Source organism: Aptenodytes patagonicus, chromosome 3, assembly GCF_965638725.1.
Source record: "Aptenodytes patagonicus chromosome 3, bAptPat1.pri.cur, whole genome shotgun sequence".
Taxonomy (NCBI): domain Eukaryota; kingdom Metazoa; phylum Chordata; class Aves; order Sphenisciformes; family Spheniscidae; genus Aptenodytes; species Aptenodytes patagonicus.
In genome coordinates, this window is record NC_134951.1 from 51,887,484 (window position 1) to 51,911,930 (window position 24,447).

Consider the following 24,447-nt stretch of genomic DNA (forward strand, 5'->3'; position numbering starts at 1 on the left):
AGAAATCAAGCACTTTTATGAGCAGAGATTTCTCCATCAGTTTCAAGGCTTCTATTTTACTTCCATTTGGATGATCACTCAAAAGATATGCTTTGTTTTGAGAAAGTTATAGCTTATGTCTTCATGCAGCATAACACAGCAACAGAAAAAGAGGAACCAAAGGTGATCTCTCTCACACCACACTTTCTCTAATATACACAAAGAAAAGCACAAATACATAATCTAAAAAATAACTTCATTGTGAATACTATTTATAAGTGTAATGTCCAGTCAGACACTAGCAGCATGAAGACCACCTTGCTCAAATTAATAGCAAGCTATTTAATTTTATGGCTAATGATTTGCCTCCAATTTAAAAAAAATGACATTGAAAGCAAAACTCTTTGGAATTGGTATTTAAGGGGTATGAAACTGTTTTCTTAAAGTAAACACTCTATTGCTGAGGCTTCCACATATTTTCCAAGACTTAACTGATTTTTTCTCCCTATTTGTTAGGGAACTAGGATATAATGGCCTTGTTTCAATATTGATTTTTGAAAGTTTTTTTTTTTTAAAGTTACTTCAACCACAGAAAAGTCTTTCAAAAAAAGAAGAGTAGAGTATTCTCCCTTGCACCACATTCCACTTTCTAGCTGATGTCTACTGTCTCCTCACTATCCTTTTTCTCTTGTTCATTTTCATTACAAAGGTTTTGATTCACTTTTTCAGGCTACGCAGCACATACTGACTCATCCCTTTGATGTTACTGTATATAGCACTGTTCATTGGTTGTTTTGGGTTTTTGTTTGTTTGTTTGTTCTTAAAGAGAGCCTTATAAATTGCAAGACTAAACTAAAACACAAAAGGCCAGATAAACCTCTTTTCAACAGGAAGTGGACAAACATCACCTTTGCTTTTCTACCTGCCCTCAAGCCACATACATGCTTTCTTCAGTGTGGGGAAAAAAAGAACAGCCTTCTAAACAAAGGAACAAAATAAAAATTCTTATGGCTGATAACCGTGCTCTTAAATTCCTTCTTGCAACCTGTCTCTGCCAGTCTAGTGCAAAGCAGTTCCAGCTGATGATGACTAAGCAACCAGCAAGTTGTGAACTTCAGTTTTTGCTCAATTTTTATTGCATCTTTCCAAGCCAGTGGTTCTCAAATATTTTACACTAGCTCCTCTTCCCACATACATGTCCTCCCACCACCTCCCACTGTTCCCACCAGACACAAACTGCCGATCTCCAAGCAGCCCAGTACCCAAGCATAAGAGCCCCTACCACTGTCCCATCTCCCCAAACTCCTTGTACCTCCAACTTCTACAAAGCTGTGTTTAGCTTCTAGCCAGTGCAATCCCTTCCAATCCAACAACCCAGGCTGTGCTTTCCAACTAGCCATCCCTCTCAACTTTTTGCATTCCAGAAGTCACAGCAGTCTTCCACAGTTTCTATCTGCCCAGAGGTTACAACAAGCTCCCCATGCTGCCTTATGTCCCCCCCATTTTTCCTCTGTTCTCATGCTTCAGCTCCCACAAGAAGAGGAAAGTGGGGCTCTGCCCAGAGCTCTGAGTCACTGACTCATAAATCAGCTCTATGGTGCTCACAGGAAGAGGGTCCTGATTTTTTTATTAGGCTTCCTAGCTGCTACCATAATACAAAATAAAGAAAAAGGTCAATATTAAGATCAACTTCAATCAGCCATATCATGTTTGTTTAAGTTCATAGCCAAGACTGATTAAAGAGCTTTCATTTATTTCTTGTTGCACACCAACAGATTTGTGCTAAATCCCCTCTTCCCTGCACCAAACCACACATTCAAAAGAATAAATAGTCAAGGCTGACAATCTAATCGAAAAGAAACAATCTCATTTCTCAAGAAAAGGGAAAACCAAAATTATTACCAGGCACAGAAACAGTGAGAGACATGCTACAGAAAAAGCACTGATTTTTTGTTTGGTTTTGGGGTTTTGGGGGAGTTTTTTTGTAAGGTTTACAACAAGGTTTGCTAATGTATAATTGCTTGATTACTGTGTATCCAGCTGTTTGGAAAATATGAGGCATTTTCAGGCATACCAAGAACAACAGTTAAGCAAAGTGATTAACGAGGGAAGTTTTCTGGTTTGACTGGTTCAACATACAAGCAAATGTCAGTGCTGTCTGTATTCTGGAAGACAAGTTTGGTAAAATAGCCACTAAAAAAATTGTGCCTTACAATGCTCAGCTACTGGGAAAACGCGTATTTGTGTTTTTTTAAAGAAAAAACATTTTAGCATTAGATAATTTCATTCACTTAGATAATTTTTAAATGTTTGTTATAAAAGTCAAGGCTTGAAAATCCTACTTGCAGTTTGGCAAGACAAGTAGGGAAATCTGGAGTCTTGAATGAGGGATAACCTTCTGGACATGAACCCACAGTGCTGTCCTTCCTGACACAATGTACAACTGTTACACCTCTGCTACTGAAATTTCATAAAGCAAAATTGAACTGTATTAGCTGGCTCAGTGGCTGACAAAGAGTGGTGAAATCCTGACAAGAATACCATCATTTTAATTTTCCCTAATTTTTCTAAACCCCACCCCATAAGCAACAAAAGGGGCAAACTTGAAGGGGAAAAGCCCCCATATCCACAGCTACTTGAAGCAGAGTATAGCAAGGGAGTTCCCCCAAAAGCTTAAAGAACAGCCTAGCTGTCTTCTCCCAGTGGTGTCTTCTCCCAGTACTGTCTTGCCACAATATTGTGAATTATGACCACAGGTATCTAGTCTTGAGGAATGGAGTATTTGCAAAACACTTTGATATAAGTTAATAAAACTTTTTTTAAAAGTGTATTTGGTTAAGTTAGTTGTAAACATAAAATTCCAATTGGTAAACCTGGTCATTTCTAACATGAAGAGTTTTGTGGTAAAAGCTAAGCCGCAAACTGCGTTAACCTGGTGGGATTCACAAGATGCATGTAGTAGTAGTGGAGTAGGGGAAACAATATCCCCCAAACCTCTTATCTTTTCAGACTAATTTAAAATTCTCATAAAAAATAGCTATGTATTTGTCATAAGTTACTTATCACAGTGATTTTCTATTCTAAAAAGGAGCATTCTTGGCGCAAATAGCTCACAGTAGCCCACTTAAAAACCTAGCAAACAACCTGAATATTTGAACAGGAAAATTACTCAGTCTGTATACAGTGAAGGGGGGGAAGGGAAGCATGAAAACATTTTAGCTAACCTGGGAAGCAGAAGATGCTCAGATGCTCCCTGTAATGTTCGTGGAAAGAAACAGAAACACTGCTGTGTAGATTATCTTCCAGGGGAAACAAACTGACAAGGATTATTACGGAAGATTGCACTGCAAATTCCATTAACCTATGGCTGTTGACAAAATATCATGAGTAATCACATAGAGTAAAGGGGGAAGGGCTACCTGACACAGTTAAAGTTTCAAGTGTAGAAATAAGCAAGTTAAATTTCTTAAACATTTAGAAATAGTCTATTCCCATTTATTAGATGTGATCTCCACTCAGAGTCAAGATCAGCTCCTGCCCAACACAGGGCAAGTTAATTTCCACTGGTCCACAGCCACTGAAACATACCAAGAATCAACGAATGCACAAGATACAACTGCCCTCAGTACAGCAGAACTAATAAAATGTCATGCTTGCACAGAGTCTTTAATGATATCATTGTCTCCTCACTTGTAATTTAAAGGGAATACATGCAAAGAGAAGCCACAACTCATGCTGTGCAGGAAGTTAATGAAATGCATTAATTCAAGATTACTAAAGCAATAATAAAGTGGCAAATATTGGGCAAACCATGTTTCATAAAAAGATAACGTGAGAAAGTTAAGCCAGGGGTTCCCTCTAAAAAGCAATTTACTTTGGATTGGTTGACACCTAGAATACTGTACTGAAATGCACAGAAGTGACAGAGGTCCCAACAGATGATTTCCACAAGGAACATGTTTTCCCGAAGTACTTAAAATGTCACTTTTTAGATTCTGATTTGATTAAAATATATATAATATCTGCTAAGAAGCTCAGCTGAAGGCAAAGTATGCAGGGAATACAGAGTCTTATCCCAAGAGACAACATCCACAGTCAAAGCAAAGACATAGTATGTGTTCTCCACGCTATGCCATTACAGGAAAAACAGCACCTCCTTGCATACTTCATGATACCTCAGGGAGGTAGCTACCTATTGAACATGGAGTGCCTATATCCCATGTAGTTTCAGCCTTGTCCCTCTCACCTCAACACTGCCTATTTCCTAATTTCAGTAGCTCAGTAGGCAGGTTATCATGCATCCTTTTCTGTGGTCCCTGTCTCTGAATTTTATAGAATGGAAATGTAGCTCAGGACTGCAGGTTCCATGGGGTAGCAAAGAATCTGAAAGATAAATATTGAAATATTTCAGTGTTGTAATGTCCAGATCATGTTACAGATCTATCCAATATGGGACAAAACATGGAAATATACATTATCTTCCTTCTTCGTAAGGCCCAGTATAGTAATCCTTCTTCACTAGCAAGATGACTGAAGATGACTTCCATTCTTGCAAATGGAAGCATCACATTCTGTGAAAAAATGAAAATTCTTTAAAACAAAGATAACTAAAGGTAAGCAAGCTAAAACCTAAGTCAGGCACCTCGAAACAACAAGGCATTTTGATTTAGCATTACTGCCTGCCAGAAAACAAGACCAGTGGGGTAAAGAAAAGATTAAAGGAGCCACAAAAAAACCCAGCACCATCTGGGATGAGATACAGAGGAACACCTACAATATTATTCTTCTGCTTTGGAAAGTAAGGCATTGTTCCTACTACTTATAGATTGTTAGTAAAAAGGGCTGAACTTTTTATTTCATTCTGTTCTAGTTCTTGCTGATTCTTGTGGGACAATCTGAATCTTCCCTTTCAGCCTCTAAGATGGAAAAGCTGCAGGTTTACTTATTTATTTCTATTGTCTAGATATCCAGTAAAAACAGGATAGGTATGTAATTGAGCATAAATATGGAAAAAGTTCACAACTTAAGGAGGCAAAAAAGGTTTTACAGCTTTGTTTTTTCCACTTGGATATGCTTATCCGGTTGCATTAATCTTTTCAAAACAGTCAGAAACTAATGAATTTAATTTGAAATTAAAAAGGAGATCTTTTTCTTGCCATAAAAACGTTACATGTAAATAGAAGTAAAAAGGGAAGACTATGCCTTCCTTCCATCTGCTGGGGGAAGACATATCTGAACTCCTGTAAGCCTATTATGGGCTATATTGTGTTGCTCAATAATTCCCACAGTAGCTGACTCATCCCTGAATTCACAGTCATCTTCTGAGTTCTGTCAGGCAGATATTTGATAAGTGTTTTTCATTTCCATGCATGAAACATACTGTTTCATTTTGCATTCCTGTTTCTTCTTTCTTTTTCCAAGATGGATTTCCCCCCCCCTTTCAGACCAGCAAAATAAAACTTTACTCTGAGCAAGCAGGTCTCTTAACATATAGGTAAAAAAAATTTTCAGAAAAATTGTACCACGTTTCTAATTACACTGTTAGAAACAAATCCCACAAATGAGCTAACCAACCTTAATTCTAACAACCCTCCCTAAGTACAGTATATTTACTCTACTGCAATGAGAAACTGCAATGTAGGTCTCTAAACTATGACTTTACAATATAAATAAATTCAGAACTATGGGAAATTAGTTGATACCAGACTTGAAATATTCCACAAGAGTATAACCCCCTCCTATACGCCCATCTGTGTGCTGAATTAGACTAGTTCACCTAAAACAAACCCCCAAAGATGAATATAATAATGAAAAACTATATCATGATCTCTATACGTGACAGAGAAGACTTAAAGTTGTATATGCTCATATGAAATCTGTCACCTCCCAACCTCTAAGTATATCCAGTGTAATATTGCCAGATTGCATGGAATTTTCCAAATTTTTTTTTCTTAAGGCCTCCTTAAAATGAGAAAAATTATAAAAGCAATTACTATTTCTAAATAAGCGGTACAGCACACCATCAAAGGGATCCAAACTATGAATCATTTCATGGAAACACAAACGTCTTTCACTTAATACAAGGGCCTCAACCTAGAAACCAGAACATTACTATTCAGTACAAGAAGAGCTAGCAACATGTAACATGCCTATAAAATGTCTGGGATAGGAACAGTTTATTACCCTGATCCCTCTGTAGTTAAGAGAAGCCCTACCTTTTGTTTTGCCCCATCTAGACAAGAGAATTCAAATCTGCCTATTCATCCTTGCTGCTACAGCCAGGATGCTGCTGTAGAGCGACATACTCAGATGCATTGAGCATGTGAGCTTCTACAGTGGTAGTGTAACTTTAGTCCTTAAGTACGTGCACATGCACGTATTATTTTGTCCCGCTGCTCAAACAGTGTTTAAGTTCTGACGCATCTCAAAGAAATTTAACAGGATAAAGGAGACTCCTATAACCAGAGCATTTTGCTTCTGTCAGATTTTAAAGGACAGGTCCAAACACAGGAAGTGTCGTAGGGAACAGGGGTGGCAGGGGTCTATTACAGAAGAAGGGAAAATAAAAAAAAGAGGGGGAGGGGAAGACAACCTAAGTACAGAATTACTACGAGACCATTTATAATACCAGAAACCAGTCGTGCCCCTTCAATTTTGAGGTGCATTCCATTTATTAGGTCCTTTCCCTTAATTACCAGATCTGTTATTTTTTCTTTCCTCATTACAGAATCATATTTGACAGAAGCTTTCTCTGGTCAATCATCTTCAACAATACAGTAACCAGTTTGGTGAATGTCACTGTAACATGGTGTTAAAAAAATAAACAAAAATACAATGGTCATCATCTCAGCTTTCAGTTGCAAATTCAGACTATTTGTACATGTCTTTCCTCAGCGAGCATCTCCAGGATGTAAAGGCATTTTGACTGCAATAATCAAAGCCTCTCCTCTTTCTAATCTAGTATTATTTCACCTCTTCTTTAAGGTCACTAAATTGGAATTTCACTGTCAAAGCACTCTGTCCTTAAAACATAAAAGAAGCATCTATATAAGATGTGTTATCTGCTAGATCCCAGGCTACCTATAATATCCTACCATTTTCTCTCATTTTTCAATTTCCCTCATCCCCTATTTGCCAGTCAGTACAATTTCTGAAATAACTAATACTCACTTAAATAGTCTTGCAACTAGTTCTCTTTGAGGAGGACTAATTTAATTTTAGAGGAGCATGTGAGCCAACAGCCATGGGCACCCTTTGCAATCAGCAGAGGTCCAGACAGCTACTTGTATTCCACATGGACTGAATCATCCTGAGGACTCATTTCACACAGACTCTTTCCACGTAATAGCTACAGGGGGAGCACAGGAACGCAGGAGCCTCAGCTAATGGTCTAAACAAGTAAATTCAGTCCATCATCTCCTCTAACACAGTGATTCTCACTTTACCTCCAACACAGAATTTGGTAGTGACCAAATTCCTGCAGTACAGCATAACGTAAGAAAATTCATTAACCATCTCATCCATGCTTTGGATCTCACAGCAGTCAATGATGCAACTAGCTGTCAGATGAGCTTAATGAACATGCGACATAGAGCAAATTAGCCCTGTTATTACATACCCAACCTACATCTCAGTTAATAGCCCGTTCAAGTAAATGGGCATACGAATTTAAAACCAAACAAAACTACCCTATTTGTGCACCCTATACGTCCTTTAAATCATACACCACCACCTCAGCTAATACTTCTTTACTATGATATTTCAGTGCATTTTCCCAGTTATAGCAGTTAGACTCACTTCAACTCTGAGAACACACTTGTCTAACACACTATGAATTGATCTATGACTTACAGTTGTCACCTCTGAGAAAAGTCAGAATAGAAAACAGGTTGTTTAAGGAGTTCTCTAGAAACCTAGCTGTGTTTATTACTGCTCCTTCTAATCCACGGATCGGTTCTGAAACTGTGCATTCTCAGGTCACCACAATCCCCCGTGATGACAAAGCCCTGCTGAACACAATAACAATCTGAGTAAACGAATGTACAGGAAGGGCGCCTCTTAAAAGACTACAAAGCATAATCAGAATCTTGTATGCAATGAAGAGACACTTAAGCCTCTGAGTACTAGAACTAATGGAGCCTGGTGTACAGATGTGTATAAAGTTGGTTGACATTTTAACTCAATTTACATTAAGATTCAGCGTAAGCAGGGTGTCATCTTATTATTCATCAGAGAATTCAGAGAAGAGAGCTGTTATGAATGTCACAACTGAAGGACAAATTTCCATTGACTTTCATGTCTCGGATAATCTACAGGGGAGAGGACCTTGACTGAAAGTGTCTTAAGTCTAATAAAGCAAAAATTTCTTCTGAAGCCTTCTCCACGCCTCAGGCATCCAAAATATTGCTTATCTGAGTGAATCTTCAAGGTATAACATGATCAAGCTTATGCCACAGCCCTTACTTCACAAGTTCTTGCCTCTCCCTGGCCACTTGACCTCCCATGCATTCTTGTGAGGGCTGCACCACTGGGACTCCTACTTCGCCATCATGATTGAATTTGGGAGCTAGTGGTTCAAAAAGCAAAGTGGGATTAAGCATCTCTTATTTCCACAGAAAACAGGCTGCAAATAAGGAACAGAAGACATCCATCCGTCGAGATCCATTAGAGAAACTAATGATTCAGCAGCTATTCTAATTTATCTCATCCCGTGCTACTGCTGTACTGTTATCCACCTGACTAAGCAGGGCAGAAGTATCCTTGCAGGCTGACCAACCTAGTAAGCAGAGCTTTAAACTAGAAACGACAGAGGAGAGAGATTCTTCAACAAACAAGTAAGGAAGTTGTGGATGGGGTAGGCAAGCCAAGGGCCCGGGTGATAGGAATAGAAGGGTCAAGCAGTCAACAGAACAGAGCTGAAGTGGATCTTTCCAAGCGTAGGCATGTAAAGAAGGAAGTGCCTGCAAACAGCCTCATGGAGAAAGCTCTCAAGCGTGTACTGGGGAATCAGCATGCTTGGGTGCCTGCCTGAACCGCCTCTACACTGATGCACACAACACGGGAAACAAACAGGAGGAGTTAGAAGTCTGTGTGTAGTCTCCAGGCTATGATCTCATCGGGATCACAGAGACATGGTGGGATAGCTCACAGGACTGGAGTGTTGTGATGGATGAAGGCTTTTTAGGAAGGACAGGCTGGGAAGGCGAGGAGGGGAGTTGCCATTTACATGAAAGAGCAGCTGGAATTCATGGAGCTCTGCCTTGGGATGGGTCAGGAGCCAGTAAAGAGCTTATAGGTCAAGAGTAGCAGGCAGACCAACATGGTACAGGGTACTGCTGTAGTGGGTATATGCTATAGACCTGATCAGGAAGAATAAGTAGATAATGCCACCTTCAGACAACTGGAAGAAGCCTCGTGTTCACAGGCCCTGCTCCTTATGGTAGAAATTTTAACCACTGTGATATCTGCTGGAAGGACAATGCAGCAGGGCTCAAGCAATCTAGGAGAACTCTAGAGTGCCCTGATGATAACTTCCCAAGGTGATCAAGAAGTCAAAGAAAGAAAGGTGCTCTGCTTGACCTGATACTTACAAACAAGGAAGAACTGGTTGTGCATATGGAAGTTGCAGGCAGCCTTGGCTGAAGTTTGGCTGAAGACAAGTCACTAGTGGTGTACCCCGATGTTTGATACTGGGGCCAATACTCTTTTAAGACCTTCATTAATGACCTGGATGCTGGGAAAGTGTGCACCCTAAGCAAGTTTACAGATGACAGAAAACTGGGGGGAGCAGCAGCTGGTAAACCAGATTGTGGTGGTGCCATTCAGAATGACTAGGACAGGTTGGTGAATTGGGCTGAAAGGAATCTCATGAAGTTCAACAAGAGGAAAAACAAAGTCCTGCATCTAGGGAAGAATAACCCCAGGCACAAGTACACACCGGGAGCTGAGTAGCTGGAAGGCAGCTCTGCAGAAGAGGATCTTGGAGTCCTGCTGGACAACAAACTGACAATGAGCCACCAATGTGCCCTTGTATCAAAGAAGGACAACAGCATCTGTGCTGCACTAAGAAGAACGTTACCAGCAGGTCAAGGGAGGTGGTTCCTCCTCTCTACTCAGCACTGATGAGGCCACATCTTGAGTGCTGTATCCAGTTCCAGGCTCCCCAGTAAAAGAAAAATATGGACTTATTGGAGCAAGCCTTGCACAGGGCCACAAAGACGATTAAGGGACTGGAGCATATACGAGAAGAGATGAAGGAAGCTCCAACTTTTCAGTCTGGACAAGAGAAGGCTCAGGGACATCTTATCAATGTGTATCAATACCTGATGGGAAGGAATAAAGAAGAGGGAGCCAGACTCTTCTCAGAAGTGCACACTGACAGGACAAGAGATGATGGGCACAAAAAAAATAGGAAATTCAATCTGAACTCAAGAAAACACTTTTTAATGTGGGGTAGTCAAACACTGACACGAGGTTGCTCAGAGAGGTTGTGGAGAATATCTGTAGAGATATTCAAAACCCAGTCAGACATGGTCCTGGGCAACCTGTTCTAGCTGACCCTGATTGAGCAAAGGAGGTGGACTAGATGATCTCAAGAGGTCCCCTCCAACCTAAACAATTCTGTACCTCACAAATTAGTGCTTGGTCAAAGATGTAAGACATGCACATAGAGACAGAAGGAGAGATGGAGACCATCTTTTAAGTTTACTTGTTTCCTTAAGACAACTTTTTGATAGAAATTATTAGTCATTACCATCATACTAATATTTCCATCATTCCTGTTTTGTGACCACTGCTTCCTAAAGGAACATAACTTTCATTCAGGCAAATTGCAACTGTATTGCTTCCTTTCCTCACTTCTGTCCATCACCCAACATTGCCATCTCCTCAGCTCTTGAACAGTTCAGCCAGAAACACATCACAACAAGAAGTCTATACTCAATGCCAGGTAATTCACATCCCCGGCTGTAGAAAAAGTTGACACAAACCAGGCTGCTGTGTGAAATCAACCTGGTCATACATATACATAAATATATAAAAGAGAGGTGGGGCACATGCCTGAAGCACTGCTCAATGACTTCCGGACTATTTAACTGCTAGCATACCCCCCATCACATTTTTAGTCTGGGCCAATTAGCAGACAGCATGTAGTCACAGTTTGGGGGACGGTATTTGCCAAACCATTCCCAACAGACAACCTGGACATAGTTATGATGTCTTGGAGGAAGAGAGCTTTGACACACGGAGGTGAGGTGGCGTGTACCTCTTGGCTTCAGTGTCAGAGTACAGGCTGTACTACAGTACCTGCTACTGTACAGACATAGCCCCCAAGTTACACAGGCAGCGTACCCCATCCCCATGATGAAGCAGTGGGAAGCCTGAACACATGCTTCCATCAGCCAGAAGATCTGAAGGGCTCGGGACTTCTAGCAGGAAGGTGGTACTGAGAAGAACATAAATACAAACTATGGCCACATTGGTTGCAAATTCTGTGCTAGGTCTCTGTTTCAGCAACAGCAAAAGGTAGTAGAGGATATGTTGACTGGGACCTTCACCGAGGGGTGCCAATTATCTCAGACTCATTTTCTCCTTTTCAGGAAATACAATGTAAAAGGTACAGATTATACACTGATGTAAGATGGGACCTGCCTTCTAGCTGCCTTCAGTTCATTTTTTAACCTGTGAAGATAGCAGTAATTAATTATGCTGCTTGTTTGTAAGACATTATCCAGATAATCTGTTTATTAATTGCATTTAGAAGCGCTATTAGGATAACTGGAACCCAACTGCCTTGGAAATCGGATTTTTGTCAGTTTTGGAGATCACTACTGATTAAGAGGTACTCCATGAAAATGTACCACACTATTCTTTGAAGAGGCCAAATATATTTTCTTTTGCTCTCTCACTGCTCCCTAATGTGGTGTTTTTCAGCCTGGATTTTCATTTTCTATAAAACAAGAATGAAGACACTTTGGGATTGGACAAGATCAAATTATAATTATGAACTTTGAAAACACACTAAATACTGAAAAAGCAGATCATTTGGGTCCAACTTTGGAAGAGACTATATTACTGTTTTTTTCACTGTTTTTATGAACCAGACTGTTAGATAAGGTATGAAATAACAAATGTTAGTAAGGTCTACCACTGCACACACTGTGCAATAAAGACATGTCTTAACTAATCAAACTCAATCTGGATAAAATCAGTTTAAGATACTCATCTGTCCTACAGACTTAATAATCATTCAGGCTTAGGAGAAGGAAAAAAAAAAAGTCTCTCATTTCATTCAGGGAATGGTGTTGATGACAGATGTGTTAGTGCTAAAAGAAATTTCTTTGTACAGTCTTCACTGAATAGAGCAACTTAGTGCTTCTTTTTGGATAAGGCTGGATTGTTTTCAAGAAAATACATTTTTCAATTTGTCACGTTCCTATTGACTCATTTAAGGCTTCAGCAGATCTTGGATTGTGAACTCTCTGGAGTATTTATTCAGTTCCTCTAAAGCAAGTTTTAATCTTGAGGACTGAGGCTTAAGACAACCAAAGTTAAAAAACTAACAAACAAAAAACTAATACTGCCACATTAACTGTCTAGAAATTAAGACCATCATCAGTACAGTAACAGTTAAGTGCTGAAGTGTGATACTAAATAAGTCAACTTAAAAGCTGTGAAACATACCTCACACCGTAATAAACAAACAGGCAAGAAGTTGGCCCTTTGTGGTTTCAATAATATTAGCCTGAAGGAAACTAACAGAGAAGTTACTATGAACACTGCAAAAAGATTCAATAATTAAAAGATCTGATGCATCTTAGATAAGAAATAAACAACCAATTTTTCAATATAGTAGATCAGGACACAGTGGATCTAGGTCTGATGCAACTTTTTGGTTATATTTGTTATCTTGTCCTGACATCCTTCCCACTGAAAGAGACATTATGCAGAATCTTCTAATGCAAACTTTGCCACAGTTATAAAAGAAGAGAAGGTTGTTTAGGTAACACACACTCAGTCATTCAATATACCCCTTCCTCTACAAATTTACATCTAACCTACAGATAGAGAAGACTTTCTAGTTTTTGGCCATTTTAGTTTCTAACATGAGAGACACTTTCCCACCTCATATCCCCCAAGAAATTATTTCTGCTTTTTCAGAAGCAGAAAGTATTAATAACAGCATTTATTTTTAGTTTTCAAAACTAATTTTCTTTGCTTCTGAACCAGCAAAAATATACACAGGCATAAACAAGTAACTGTGCTAATTTTTTAAAAATCAAATTATCCCACGTTACTTTTCTTAAATCGGGAAATATGCATATTTCTCTCCCAGTAAAAAGATAAGTTTCTCTATCTTGAGAATAAACTATTGCTCTATAAGCATAATGAACTGCATTTCACAGACATCCCTGCAGTTTTCCTACAGAGAATGACCAGGCATTTTGGCAGTCAGTACTGAAGTTGCAATGCCAAAATTTATGACTTCTTCACAGCCATTTGTTAGCAAGTGGGCCAAATAAGCAGCCTTTATCATTGCAACCATCATCTCTAAGAAATAGTAACAGAACTACAGTTAACTCCACAAGGCCCTCACTACATCGGAAGGAAAAGAACATGTTCTCAATAGTCAAGAAATACGACCACGTTCTTTTTAAAGAAAACTGTTTAAGCAACTAAGAAATTTGATTACCTCCTACCAAAGGAAAAGAATGCACTGCTAGCAACCAAAATCAAGAAAGGTGCCCCTAAGTTAGTTAACATGACATTTTGAAATAGGATTTTCAGGTAGTAAGTCACAGATGAGAATCGGTTGTTTGCATTCTAAGTAACAGAAAATTCTGTAACTCACGGTTTTACATGTACCATTTCAAACTATGCAATGATATGTTTACCTTGGGACAGAAAGTATTTTAAAAAAAGAGAAATTTACATGATAGAAACATTATTTTATAAACAATATATGCTATGGAGCAGCTTTAAAAACAATCTGTTGAAGTGTGTCATTCTCTAATTAGGGTTTTGTCACAAACTTCATAAAAATTAGAATCTCATCCGCTACCTTTTACTTAGCAGTTGCTTTTGCTTCCTCAAAGAAATATGCAGTATATGTAATGGATGCCATGTAAAATTTTACTGCCCGTTACCTTTCAAAAAGGCCTCATTGCCTTTTGTGTTTGATGCCCTCTAAATAAGTCTAAAGAAGGTTGAGACTTGAAAGATCTAAAGCATAAAAATAAAATTTTCTAAAGAACTAGTGTATTCTTGGACAACCTGGATTAAAAGAGCAAGTAGGGAAGAAAAATAATGTGTCTGAAAATCTAATTATTTATCTATATCTAGGACACTGGAAAAACACTAGCTATCCTACTTTTCTTTCCTTTATATTTTTTTCGGAACTAAGATGAGGTATTCTGAACACTAGAATGGATTATTGAACAAACAGATCATTGTAAACAGGTCACGTGAAAAGGCTCAGATTAAACATTCAATAGTTCTGAAAGAGGAAAATGGCAAGAAGTATCTTAGATGTCACCACAGGTATAAGGTCTACTCATAAATGAAGTCTGTTCTAAAAGATAGAAGGATAATGTAATACATTTTAAAAGTACAAATACTTTTTTCCTAAGACACTTGATTCTCTTAACACTTCCTAACAAGTGGTACGCTTTGCTACTATCATAGACCCTTGTACTGAACACTGCATTCTATAGACAGCATAACAAGAGCCAGTATGTTTGTATCTCATGGTTTTGTTAAGAATGTGCTTCTGTTATAAATAATTCTCTAAGCATTGCTTAATCTTAACCCATCTGAACATACCTTGAGATATTACTGAGCAGTCTGTACAAATTGGCAGCTAAACGCAAGTCTTAAAAAATACCTGCCATTAAACTCCATTATTCTAGAGCTGCTTATTTACTTGTCTAAAACAGCTTAAATAACGAAATTTGGCATTCATTTCTCCTAACTTCATAAGCAACCTCTTCTACACTTGTGTCCTTGTTTCAGCTGGGATAGAGTTCATTTTCTTCCTAGTAGCTAGTATAGTGCTGTGTTTTGGATTTAGGATGAGAATAAAGTTGGTAACACACCGATGGTTTAGTCGTTGCTAAGCAGTGCTTACACTAGTCAAGGAGTTTTCAGCTTCCCATGCTCTACCGACTGAGAAGGCTGGAGGTGCACAAGAAGCCGGGAGGGGGCACAGCCAGGACAGCTGACCCAAACTGGCCCAAGGGACATTCCATACCATGTGACATCATGCTCAGTACATAAACTGGGGGAAAGCTGGCTGGGGGGGGCCGCTGCTCGGGGACTGGCTGGGCATCGGTCGGCAGGTGGTGAGCAATTGCATTGTGCATCACTTGCTTTGTATATTCTATCATTATTATTATTGTATTTCAATTATTAAACTGTTATTAACCCACAAGTTTTCTCACTTTTACTCTTCCGATTCTCTCCCCCATCCCATGGGCCGGGGGGATGAGGGGGAGTGAGCGAGCAGCTGTGTGGTGCTCAGTTGCCAGCTGAGGTTAAACCACAACAACTTGCTGTCCCAGAAAATTACAAACTGAACTGAAATTACACCTCTTGTGGTCTAAATTGATAGAGCCAATAATTAAGCTTACATATATTACTGCTTGCTCAACTTCATTGCCTCTGGCCACCAAAGGCTGAAGGACCAGTGGTTCAGGGTGTTTACATTTAAACAGAAGATCAACTCTAGGAAACATCCCAGATGTTTACTGTTAGGTCTGTGCTTACTAACATGGAGGTAGAAAGACAGGGGTAAAGATAAGAGCCTTTGTACTGAAAATGCATTTGGCAACTTAGCGAGACAGATACGGAGAGTTCCTAAGTTTATAAAATAGAGAATTTGTGCAAGCAAATGGTTACAGCTAGATCCTTCCTTTTATAAGCAAAAAGGGAGAATTTGGAGGGATGGAACTACTCCCACCCACCAACAAACAAATAGGAAGACAAGTCAAAGACTGGTTCAGAGAAAAAACTTTTTTAAAGAAGCATTTCCAAGCTCAGAAAAGGTTAAACTGTAGGTTTGCCTTATACCAGGTAGTACAAAATAGAAGCTTCATTATCTCATCCATGGTTTTTCAAGCCTCCATGCCAGCACTCTCTTCAAGATTGTCCAGTGTATCTATAAATGGGAGGGTGAATATGGGAGGAGAACTATGCTTTTTATGTATTCTGTCTCTAGCTGGAAAGTGTCAACTTGAATGACAATGCAATTTATCATTTATGAAAATGCTTCACTGTACTGAAGTTTTATCTACACAGTTTTCTGCTTGTAATAAAGTTGCATGGAAAGCATCTGTAATAATTTTGCTTAGGCCTGCCATTTTCTACATTCAAGAGGACATTAAACAACTACTCAGTTGTTCAAGACAAGTTTAGAAGTAATTAAGAAGTATCCTTCATAAAAGGAGAGTGACATGCCCACAAAACAAAATTAATAATCCCCCAGAAAGGAGCATAAAACTATTAACTATTATCACTAACACTCAACTTACCAAAATTCAAAATATTGTACTAAGACTTGTTGATGAACTAAGGGAAGACCACACAACCACGTAGTATAATAAAGGAAGGGAGAAACAGAACTATACACCCCATATTGCAGAGCTGCTATCAGTTCTAGTCATGCTCATGAACCTCAAATATTCTGTTTACGGGCAAGAGAACAAGTTTCTCGAGACCCAATATTTAACAAGGAGCTACTGCAGTATTTATTCTGTTTCTGAAGTTTTTAAAGACAGAAGCCGCAAAGAATCAAAAAGAGCCGAGTTGTGTTCTACGCAAAGCACATATTGAGGAAGAGATTTCGATAATCAGTACTCTGGAAATACAAAACCACTGATCAGTAAAACAACTAACTATACGAACCATCAACAATAGCCATATGGAGCAAAGTATCATACTTTCAGCCCATACCACTGAGGCTAAAAAGCCAAATACACAAAAGCCAAAGGCTAATCCAACTAGAAGGCAAGGAAGGAGCAGTTCATGAACATGTATTTGAAATATTAGTAGATACTTCTACTGTAATAATAATAATGCTACAAAGCGAAGTTATATTACTAAAATATTAGAGGATTTTTGTTCGTTTCCTAGCACTATATGGAGAAAAAATGTTACCTATAAACCAGGTACTTTTTTAAAAAAGGGAGATCGGCGCTTGAAGTGAGACACATGAATTTTTAAATGTAAAAAAAATTAAACATGGAAAAGTACTAGTGGTGTAGAAAGAAATGGAACATACACTGGTAAGGCTGCTTACACTATCTCAATTTTTCCTTGTGACCTTTTAAACAAACTACAGAACTAAGAATGGAGTTTTCCATCTGCTGATACATAACAGAAAATGGAATGCTAGCAGAAGCAGTGCATATTTTCTCATAATGTCTGCATTAGAAAAAAAGAGAGGAGATGAAGCAACACACGTTTAAATATATATATATTTAAACATAAATACGACAACATAAGACTTGAAATACTTTAAAATGAAGGAAAACTTACAAAGCAAGAAAACACATACCTGATATACCCTGAGACTCTCTCTGTAGATCACAGTACCACAGTCTGTTCACTGGATCACACCCTTCTCGGATAGACAGCAAGACATATCGACCATCATCTGATACCTGTAAGAAGTTACAGAAAAATCAGAAACAACTCATCCACTGGGAAAAAAAAAAAATCCAACTGGAAAAGTTAGTCCCTAAACCCCGAGCAAAAAAAGAAATTGATGCTACAGTTAGTTGAGTGAACAGATGTGTATGGAACATGAGAACTCACCAAGAACCCACACTCATCACTTACATCAATAAATAACATAAGTGTAGTCTGCTGACATTTCAGGAGATAAAAACCAAACAGCATTATCTGTTTATTCCCACCGTCAATTGAAAAAAAGAAAGTTTATGATTATTAAAAGTATTCCAGTTAAAAAGGTGTCTAAATGAGTCAGGGTGGATATCTGCTCCACTGTGGACCTCCATGGGCTGCAGAAGGACAACCTGCTTCACCATGGTCTTCACCACGGGCTGCAGGGGAATCTCTGCTCCGGCACCTGGAGCACCTCCTCCCCCTCCTCTTTCACTGACCATGGTATCTGCAGGGTGGTTTCTCTCACATAGTCTCACTCTTCTCTCACAGCTGTTGTGCAGCGTTTTTTGCCCTTTCTTAAATACATTATCACAGAGGTGCTACCAGCATCGCTGATGGGCTCAGCTTTGGCCAGCAGCGGGTCCACCTTGGAGCTGGCTGGTATTGGCTCTGTCTGACATGGAGGCAGCCCTGGCATCTTCTCACAGAAGCCACTCCTGCAGCCCCCCCGGTACCAAAACCTTGCCACATAAACCCAATACAACAACTAATATACAGAACTAACCTGACATTTCAGTAACTAAGAATGGACTCAGTATAAACAGTCCAAAGACTACAACCTGCTGGTAAGAAGATGACAAATAAACAGAAAACCCCCACCAAAACCACAAATGGCATTAAAAATACCTCACAGTCAATGACTTCAACATGAAGAAGTTTAATTGAATCCACTGTGTTGAATATAAAGCACTGTTTAGTCCTGTAATCAACTGGATTGCCAGGGTCCTACTGAACTACAGTACTCAAAAAGAACCCTCCTACATCAATTAAAACATAGCTTTATGTAGCTCAATAGAAATTTCTCAAAAAACTACGAGGCAGCCACATCTGATGATGTAAGTGTCCAGTTTCTCTCTAGTCAATGACTATAATGTCAGCATTCAAATTCAATGTTAAATTGTGCAAGAGTATTTGCTAACTTAGCCATCTTTGTAAAGACACAATGGAGCAACCAGTGGTTTTTGTCCAAAAAAACCTCAAGAGTTTCCTGTGAAGATGAGGTCAAAACTTCTGAACTTGAACTTCCAAACTCCTTTTTCAAGGTATCAATTCCATGCAAAAGGAAATTTACCTCCCCTCCCCCGAATCCTATGGAAATAAATGGAGGCTAGCAATGACTTGAGAAGGACCAGCGACATGTATCTCATTGAAAATCAGTAATTTGGGATATACATATTAATTCAGGTATTTTAAGAGATGCAGAGATGTACCAGGGTTGCACTTGCTCATCAATCAAAGGGAAGACTGTGCTGCTGAAACTGCTAATACTTAAGTGAAAGAGGCAGTCTTTCGGTCTCTCAGTCACGTCTTTATTTCGATCCCTGTGTAAGCACTCCTTTTTTACTGTGTAACCTGCCAGCGAAACTGAATCTATAGAAAAGTGTTTGTCACTAACTTCTGAAAATGGGCCCTCACTGCATCTTACAGGTCTACATGAACTGACTGCTGCCTCCTCTACACGAGGAGGTCTCCTCACCATGCTTCCTCTCTCTAGCAATTCCCGCACGGTCAGTGTTTGAGCCTGTGAATATCCTAGATATGCTGAAACCCAGGTTCACCAAACAACGCTAGATTCACACGCTGGGTGAATTAAGCCCTGTAAGATCATCTTGCTGACGCATGCACACCGCTACACAGGCCATCACAGTACTATGTACAGAGCAGTAGAGTTTAATCAGAACAATACCTATTGTTTGAATGGGAAAGCCAAAATTTAGTTGCTCACAAGGCAGGACAGTGAAAACCATCAAGTCAGCACTTCACATATGGCAAACATGCTTGCTCTGCATAGCTCTGTCAATCTATTTTTTAAAAGAAAAAGCTGAACACACCTACTTAATATGTTATTCATAGTACGACATACCACAGAAAAAATTACCCAAGTGGTAGAGGTTAGCTTTGGATTTCTGGCTGCCTTATTTCAATGAGCTTCCAAAGGTATCTGCTAAAAGTCCATCTCAGAGGTGGAAAAAGGTTGGCAGCTTAGTCCGTCTGAATGACAGTCACTTAATTCACAGCAGATTTTCCCTCAAGTTGTCAAGTGATGGAATTAATAAGGTGTGTTTTCTGTCACAAAGCAGTATGAAATTTCTTAGAAACCATCCAAGCTGATAATTTCAAGGGTACTTCTGCTTATTGTGGCAAACGAAATGACGCTTACAGAGTTTTCATTTTTGCCATTTTCATTAGGTTTACACACACAAAAATCTAATGCTGCTGTTAAATGAACATTATAAGCTACAACCACATTATAAATTTTCCGATGCTGCTGCTTGATTTGCCTTTGCACATGCATGTACACACAGGATAATATTTCCAAAGTGGTGTCTACTGGTACATCAATGAGTCCTTCTTTCTGCTCCAGCTTTGCAAACATACTCTGTTTCCTGGCAAAGCTTTTGAAAGTGCAAGTCCGTCAAGGAAAGGCAGGAAGTAACAGGAAGTCATCAACCTAAAGTTTCCCTCTCCTGACTGAGCTATTACAGAATTACCAGATTTAGATGTTTTATTAACAACTGATACAGAAGGCTGTTTCCTGTTCACATTCTGATATGATAATATTTAATGGAAATTTAAACCTCTAGTCACAAAACATGAATCTGAGTTCTGGAAACTTTCCATTTGGCCCTAAACACACCTTCAAAAAAAATTCTTATTCATATACTGTAATCACTTCTTAGATGTACTTTGGTTAATAATCATAACATTAGTTGTGCCAAATATCTATAGAATTAGTTCTGCAAAGTAAATTGCAGAAGAATTAGCCCCTAACTATACTGCTATTCAAACAGATCCATAGTTTTGAAGACACAAGGAGGGAACTAAGTAGAACACAGAGCCAAATCTCTAGTATATGAAAGCTAGCAAAAAACCCCCAACTACCAAACACTCCTTAAAAAAACCCTAAAACCCCCAAATGAGTGTTTCCAAGTTGTATTTTTTACAAGCATTTTGTCAACAACTAATTATACCACTAAAAAAAGACCATACAGCTGAAAGCTCACACGGCAAACAGAAAAGAACACCTAAGATTCCCACCAGACCAAAAAAACCCATTATATGAAACTGCTAAGATACCTTCAACAGGGCAGCCTGCAAAATTGAGACATTTTGCCTCCTCCTGCCAAGACGGGAGTATATCCAGAAATGGAAACCAAGATTAGGTGATCTTTTTTGAAAGAAGCATCTTCAGTGTTTTTAGACAAACATTAACTGCAGGTGTCAGTTTTAATTAAACTAGTGACTGCAATATGCTGCTTAAACAACTGTTCATACTTGTAAAAGTACCAAGTTTCCTTCTCTTCCTCACCAACTCATAAAACATGTTAAATAATTGCAAGTGGTATATACAAATATAAATTTCAGGTAAACTCAAGAGTATGACACACAAAATTCTTTCAGTCATAGTCAGAACCCACACAAATTTGTTCTTTGATGCTGTGAGTTAACAGTTAACAGAAGACTGCTCGCTATACCAAGAATGAAAACTTATTTGCAAATTTCTGATGATGTTGTTGCAAGGGCAATTCAGAACCTCTGATGACAACACATCTGAGTACATCTAATGAGTTTTTCCTTCCACATTCCCAGCTGGACTACTGAAGAGCTGATAGCAGTTGATGTTTAATTTGAAGTAGGAATTCCCAAAGCATATTGCTGGTGGGATGCCAATTAGGTTTGTCTCTATCACTAAAGCTATTCTTACATCAGTGAGTTCTATAACCCAAAGAAATTTGACAGAAACAGGACAAGACACTGTTGATTGCAGCATGCTGAAATGTTTAGTATTATACCGCAGATTTAGACATCCACATTGCAAAGTTACAGTTTGATGAGCAAATACTGGCAGCAGTACCAGCTTATGCAGTCTCTCTAGCTCTTCCTACTGCTATGGTTGCTTGTATCCATGCGAATTCATTCCCCTGGTCATGCCAATACAAGCATTTACCATTTGTGTGGTAAACCAGACTGGGGAGCTGATCCAGCTGAAAAAATAGCATGTTAAAAAAAAAAAGGAAAAGATATAAAAGAAGAATCCAGAAAAAAACAAAACCAAGAGAATCCAGGAGAGAAAAAAAAAGAAAGAAAAAAACACAATAAAAAAGAAAAAGAATAAAAGAAAAAGTCCCTCTGCTAGATTAGTATCTCAGTCAGTTCACTGTGCAGTTGCACAAATGGCTGAGCTAACACACTGCACCAAGCAGCTGGAAACATGAGTAATAGGGGCAGAGATTGCTTAAGGCAGCTCAGATGGCAGTACTGACAAATGTGTAATCACAGCCTGAATGCCACTGACTCTTCTATATCGTAAACAGACAAGAGTCTGGGTTTCAGAATGGCAAAAGGAAATAGGATTTCCCAACTACCGTTTGGGTTATTCTTATGCTGCTACATCATCTTCATGAGCCAAACTGCAATCCTTGCCCTTGGCCCACAAATTCAGGAACTGAAATTTCATACCAGCATTTCACTCGAATCTTAGAATGCATTCATGGTTCAGCGTAAGGGAGACAGCTGTAATGTCAGAACTGACAGCTTGGATCAAAAGTAAATTCTCCTGTTTTCCCACATCCAAGCTGAAAAGGAAACATATCTCAAGAATTTCTGAGAGAGATCTGGAATGCTACCCAGTGCACATTTCTCTCATTAAAATAATTTCTATCGTTTCAAACAACACCCAGTGGTAAAAGGTAAGGAGGTTATAAAGCAATTGAACATCTTAAAATGACATTTAGGTCCTGTCAAAATAGGCCAGAAGAAATCCTGTAGCCTTTCAACTGGAGCTTTTAAAAACCTTCCGCGTAACAATGATTTTATTGGCATAACACAGCACTAATCCCGAACTCAGCACTAGTAAAGGAAGGATTATTTCAAAGAGCTGATGTTGGTATATAGTTTGTAGTTTCACTGCTGCCATTCAGTCACTTGGTAATTTTGAATTTATTAGATCTGTTATTTCTGAAATATTTGCTGTGACCGTGTTTACACCATACAAACATACAGAAGTATCATTACAATAGCTGTGCTCACAAGTACTATTCTATTTAGTCTTTCAAGGATCAAACCCTTTGAAGTAAAATCTTTATAGAGAAGTTTTGGTTTATAGTAGAGTATTTTTTTGTTTTTACTAGCAATTTTGTTTCAATGTTACCTGTTCTCTCCATTTTGATGAAAAGTAACCACTGCTTAGAAAAACATTAAGGGATGAAGTGGTTTACCTGTAACTTCAATAAATCAATGGGTATCAAAAGAAGAAAAATTATTTAAAGCCTAATTAGTAAAAGCAGTTTTCCAACTACCTAATTTTTTTCTTTCATTACAAAATATAGTTAATTCATCATACAAGCCATATAAGGAACTCCAAAGGGTTGTATGTTCTGCATTTATAATAGCAGTAACCACCTATGAGGATCCACAGCAAAAATGAAATTAAATATTTTGTCTACTAGCAGCACATTTCAGACCAAAAATTCATACATAATTAAACAAAAAAAGAAAAAGAAAGAACAGGAGAAGGCTGTCGGGTTTTCAGAGTTCCTGGCTTTATGTATTACTCCTCAACTAAAACATCAATAGGAGAGACATTAAAGTGCTTTGCTTCCAAGTAAAGTGCATGACAGCAACCCCAGTGAATATTAATGCTAGTTCTTTGAATACTACCTGGGTAGTCACCACTGCAAGAGTCAAGATAAGGAAGAGCTCTCTATTTTTAGTTCACAAATAGGGGCCCTTTGAGTGCACAGTATTATATTAAGGCAACTATATACACACATCATTCCTTTTTAAGCTAACCAATTAAAAGTTTTACCACCTCTGCCCTTTCTATTATCAAGGTGGAAAAAAACTAATCACTGTATAATTTGTTTCTGCACAAGATATTAAAAAATTAAATGAGTAAAATTCAGATATTAGATAATATGCCTGTGTTGAGGAAAAGATAAACCGGCTTCTCCTTTAACTGCAGATGTTAACACTACTATAACCTACAACCTGATCTGCACCTGCGATTATTTTACAAACTACTGCTCTTTATACACTAGTGTCTTTTGCATATGGAACAAGGCAACTATCATTGCTATCTAATGCATTTCCAATGAAACAGAGCAAATGAATCACATACAAAAAAAAAAATCAAAGCTCACAAAATCACAGACAGAATCAAAGCTTTCAAACAGAGCCAAATGGTCAAATTAGTAACTGGACTCCGTGTACCCAGTCATGGGAAGATCAAACCATCCAGAGAAGGTAAGATGGGTGGTAATAAAGATGCAACCATGCAATGTATGGCATTAATTAACTAGGAATTAAAAACTCACAGCATCAATAAGCTGCATTTTAAAACTCCTACAATTTTCTCTATGCGCTATGTTTATAACAGTTTAAAACTACCCAGAGTGACTGACTAAAATTTTTTTGTTGTTGTTGTTTTTTTTAAATACTCATTTAGGAGTGTACCCAGCCACCACAATGGAACAGACTGATGACAGTGGTTACTTCCTAAACTTTAGGTACATGCTGCACAAAGATTTTTGCATAACACCACTGAACCTGAATATGATTTGACCA

At 38.6% G+C, this 24,447-nt stretch overlaps 1 protein-coding gene across 1 annotated transcript in view; it reads right to left on the reverse strand.

Annotated features, from left to right (window-relative positions):
- Window positions 1-24,447, reverse strand: part of PREP (prolyl endopeptidase) — a 117,083-nt gene that overhangs the window by 69,378 nt on the left and 23,258 nt on the right. Inside the window, exon 7 of the mRNA XM_076333319.1 lies at window positions 17,531-17,636. Coding sequence (XP_076189434.1) covers window positions 17,531-17,636 — 106 coding nt within the window. The remainder of the gene's footprint in view (window positions 1-17,530; window positions 17,637-24,447) is intronic.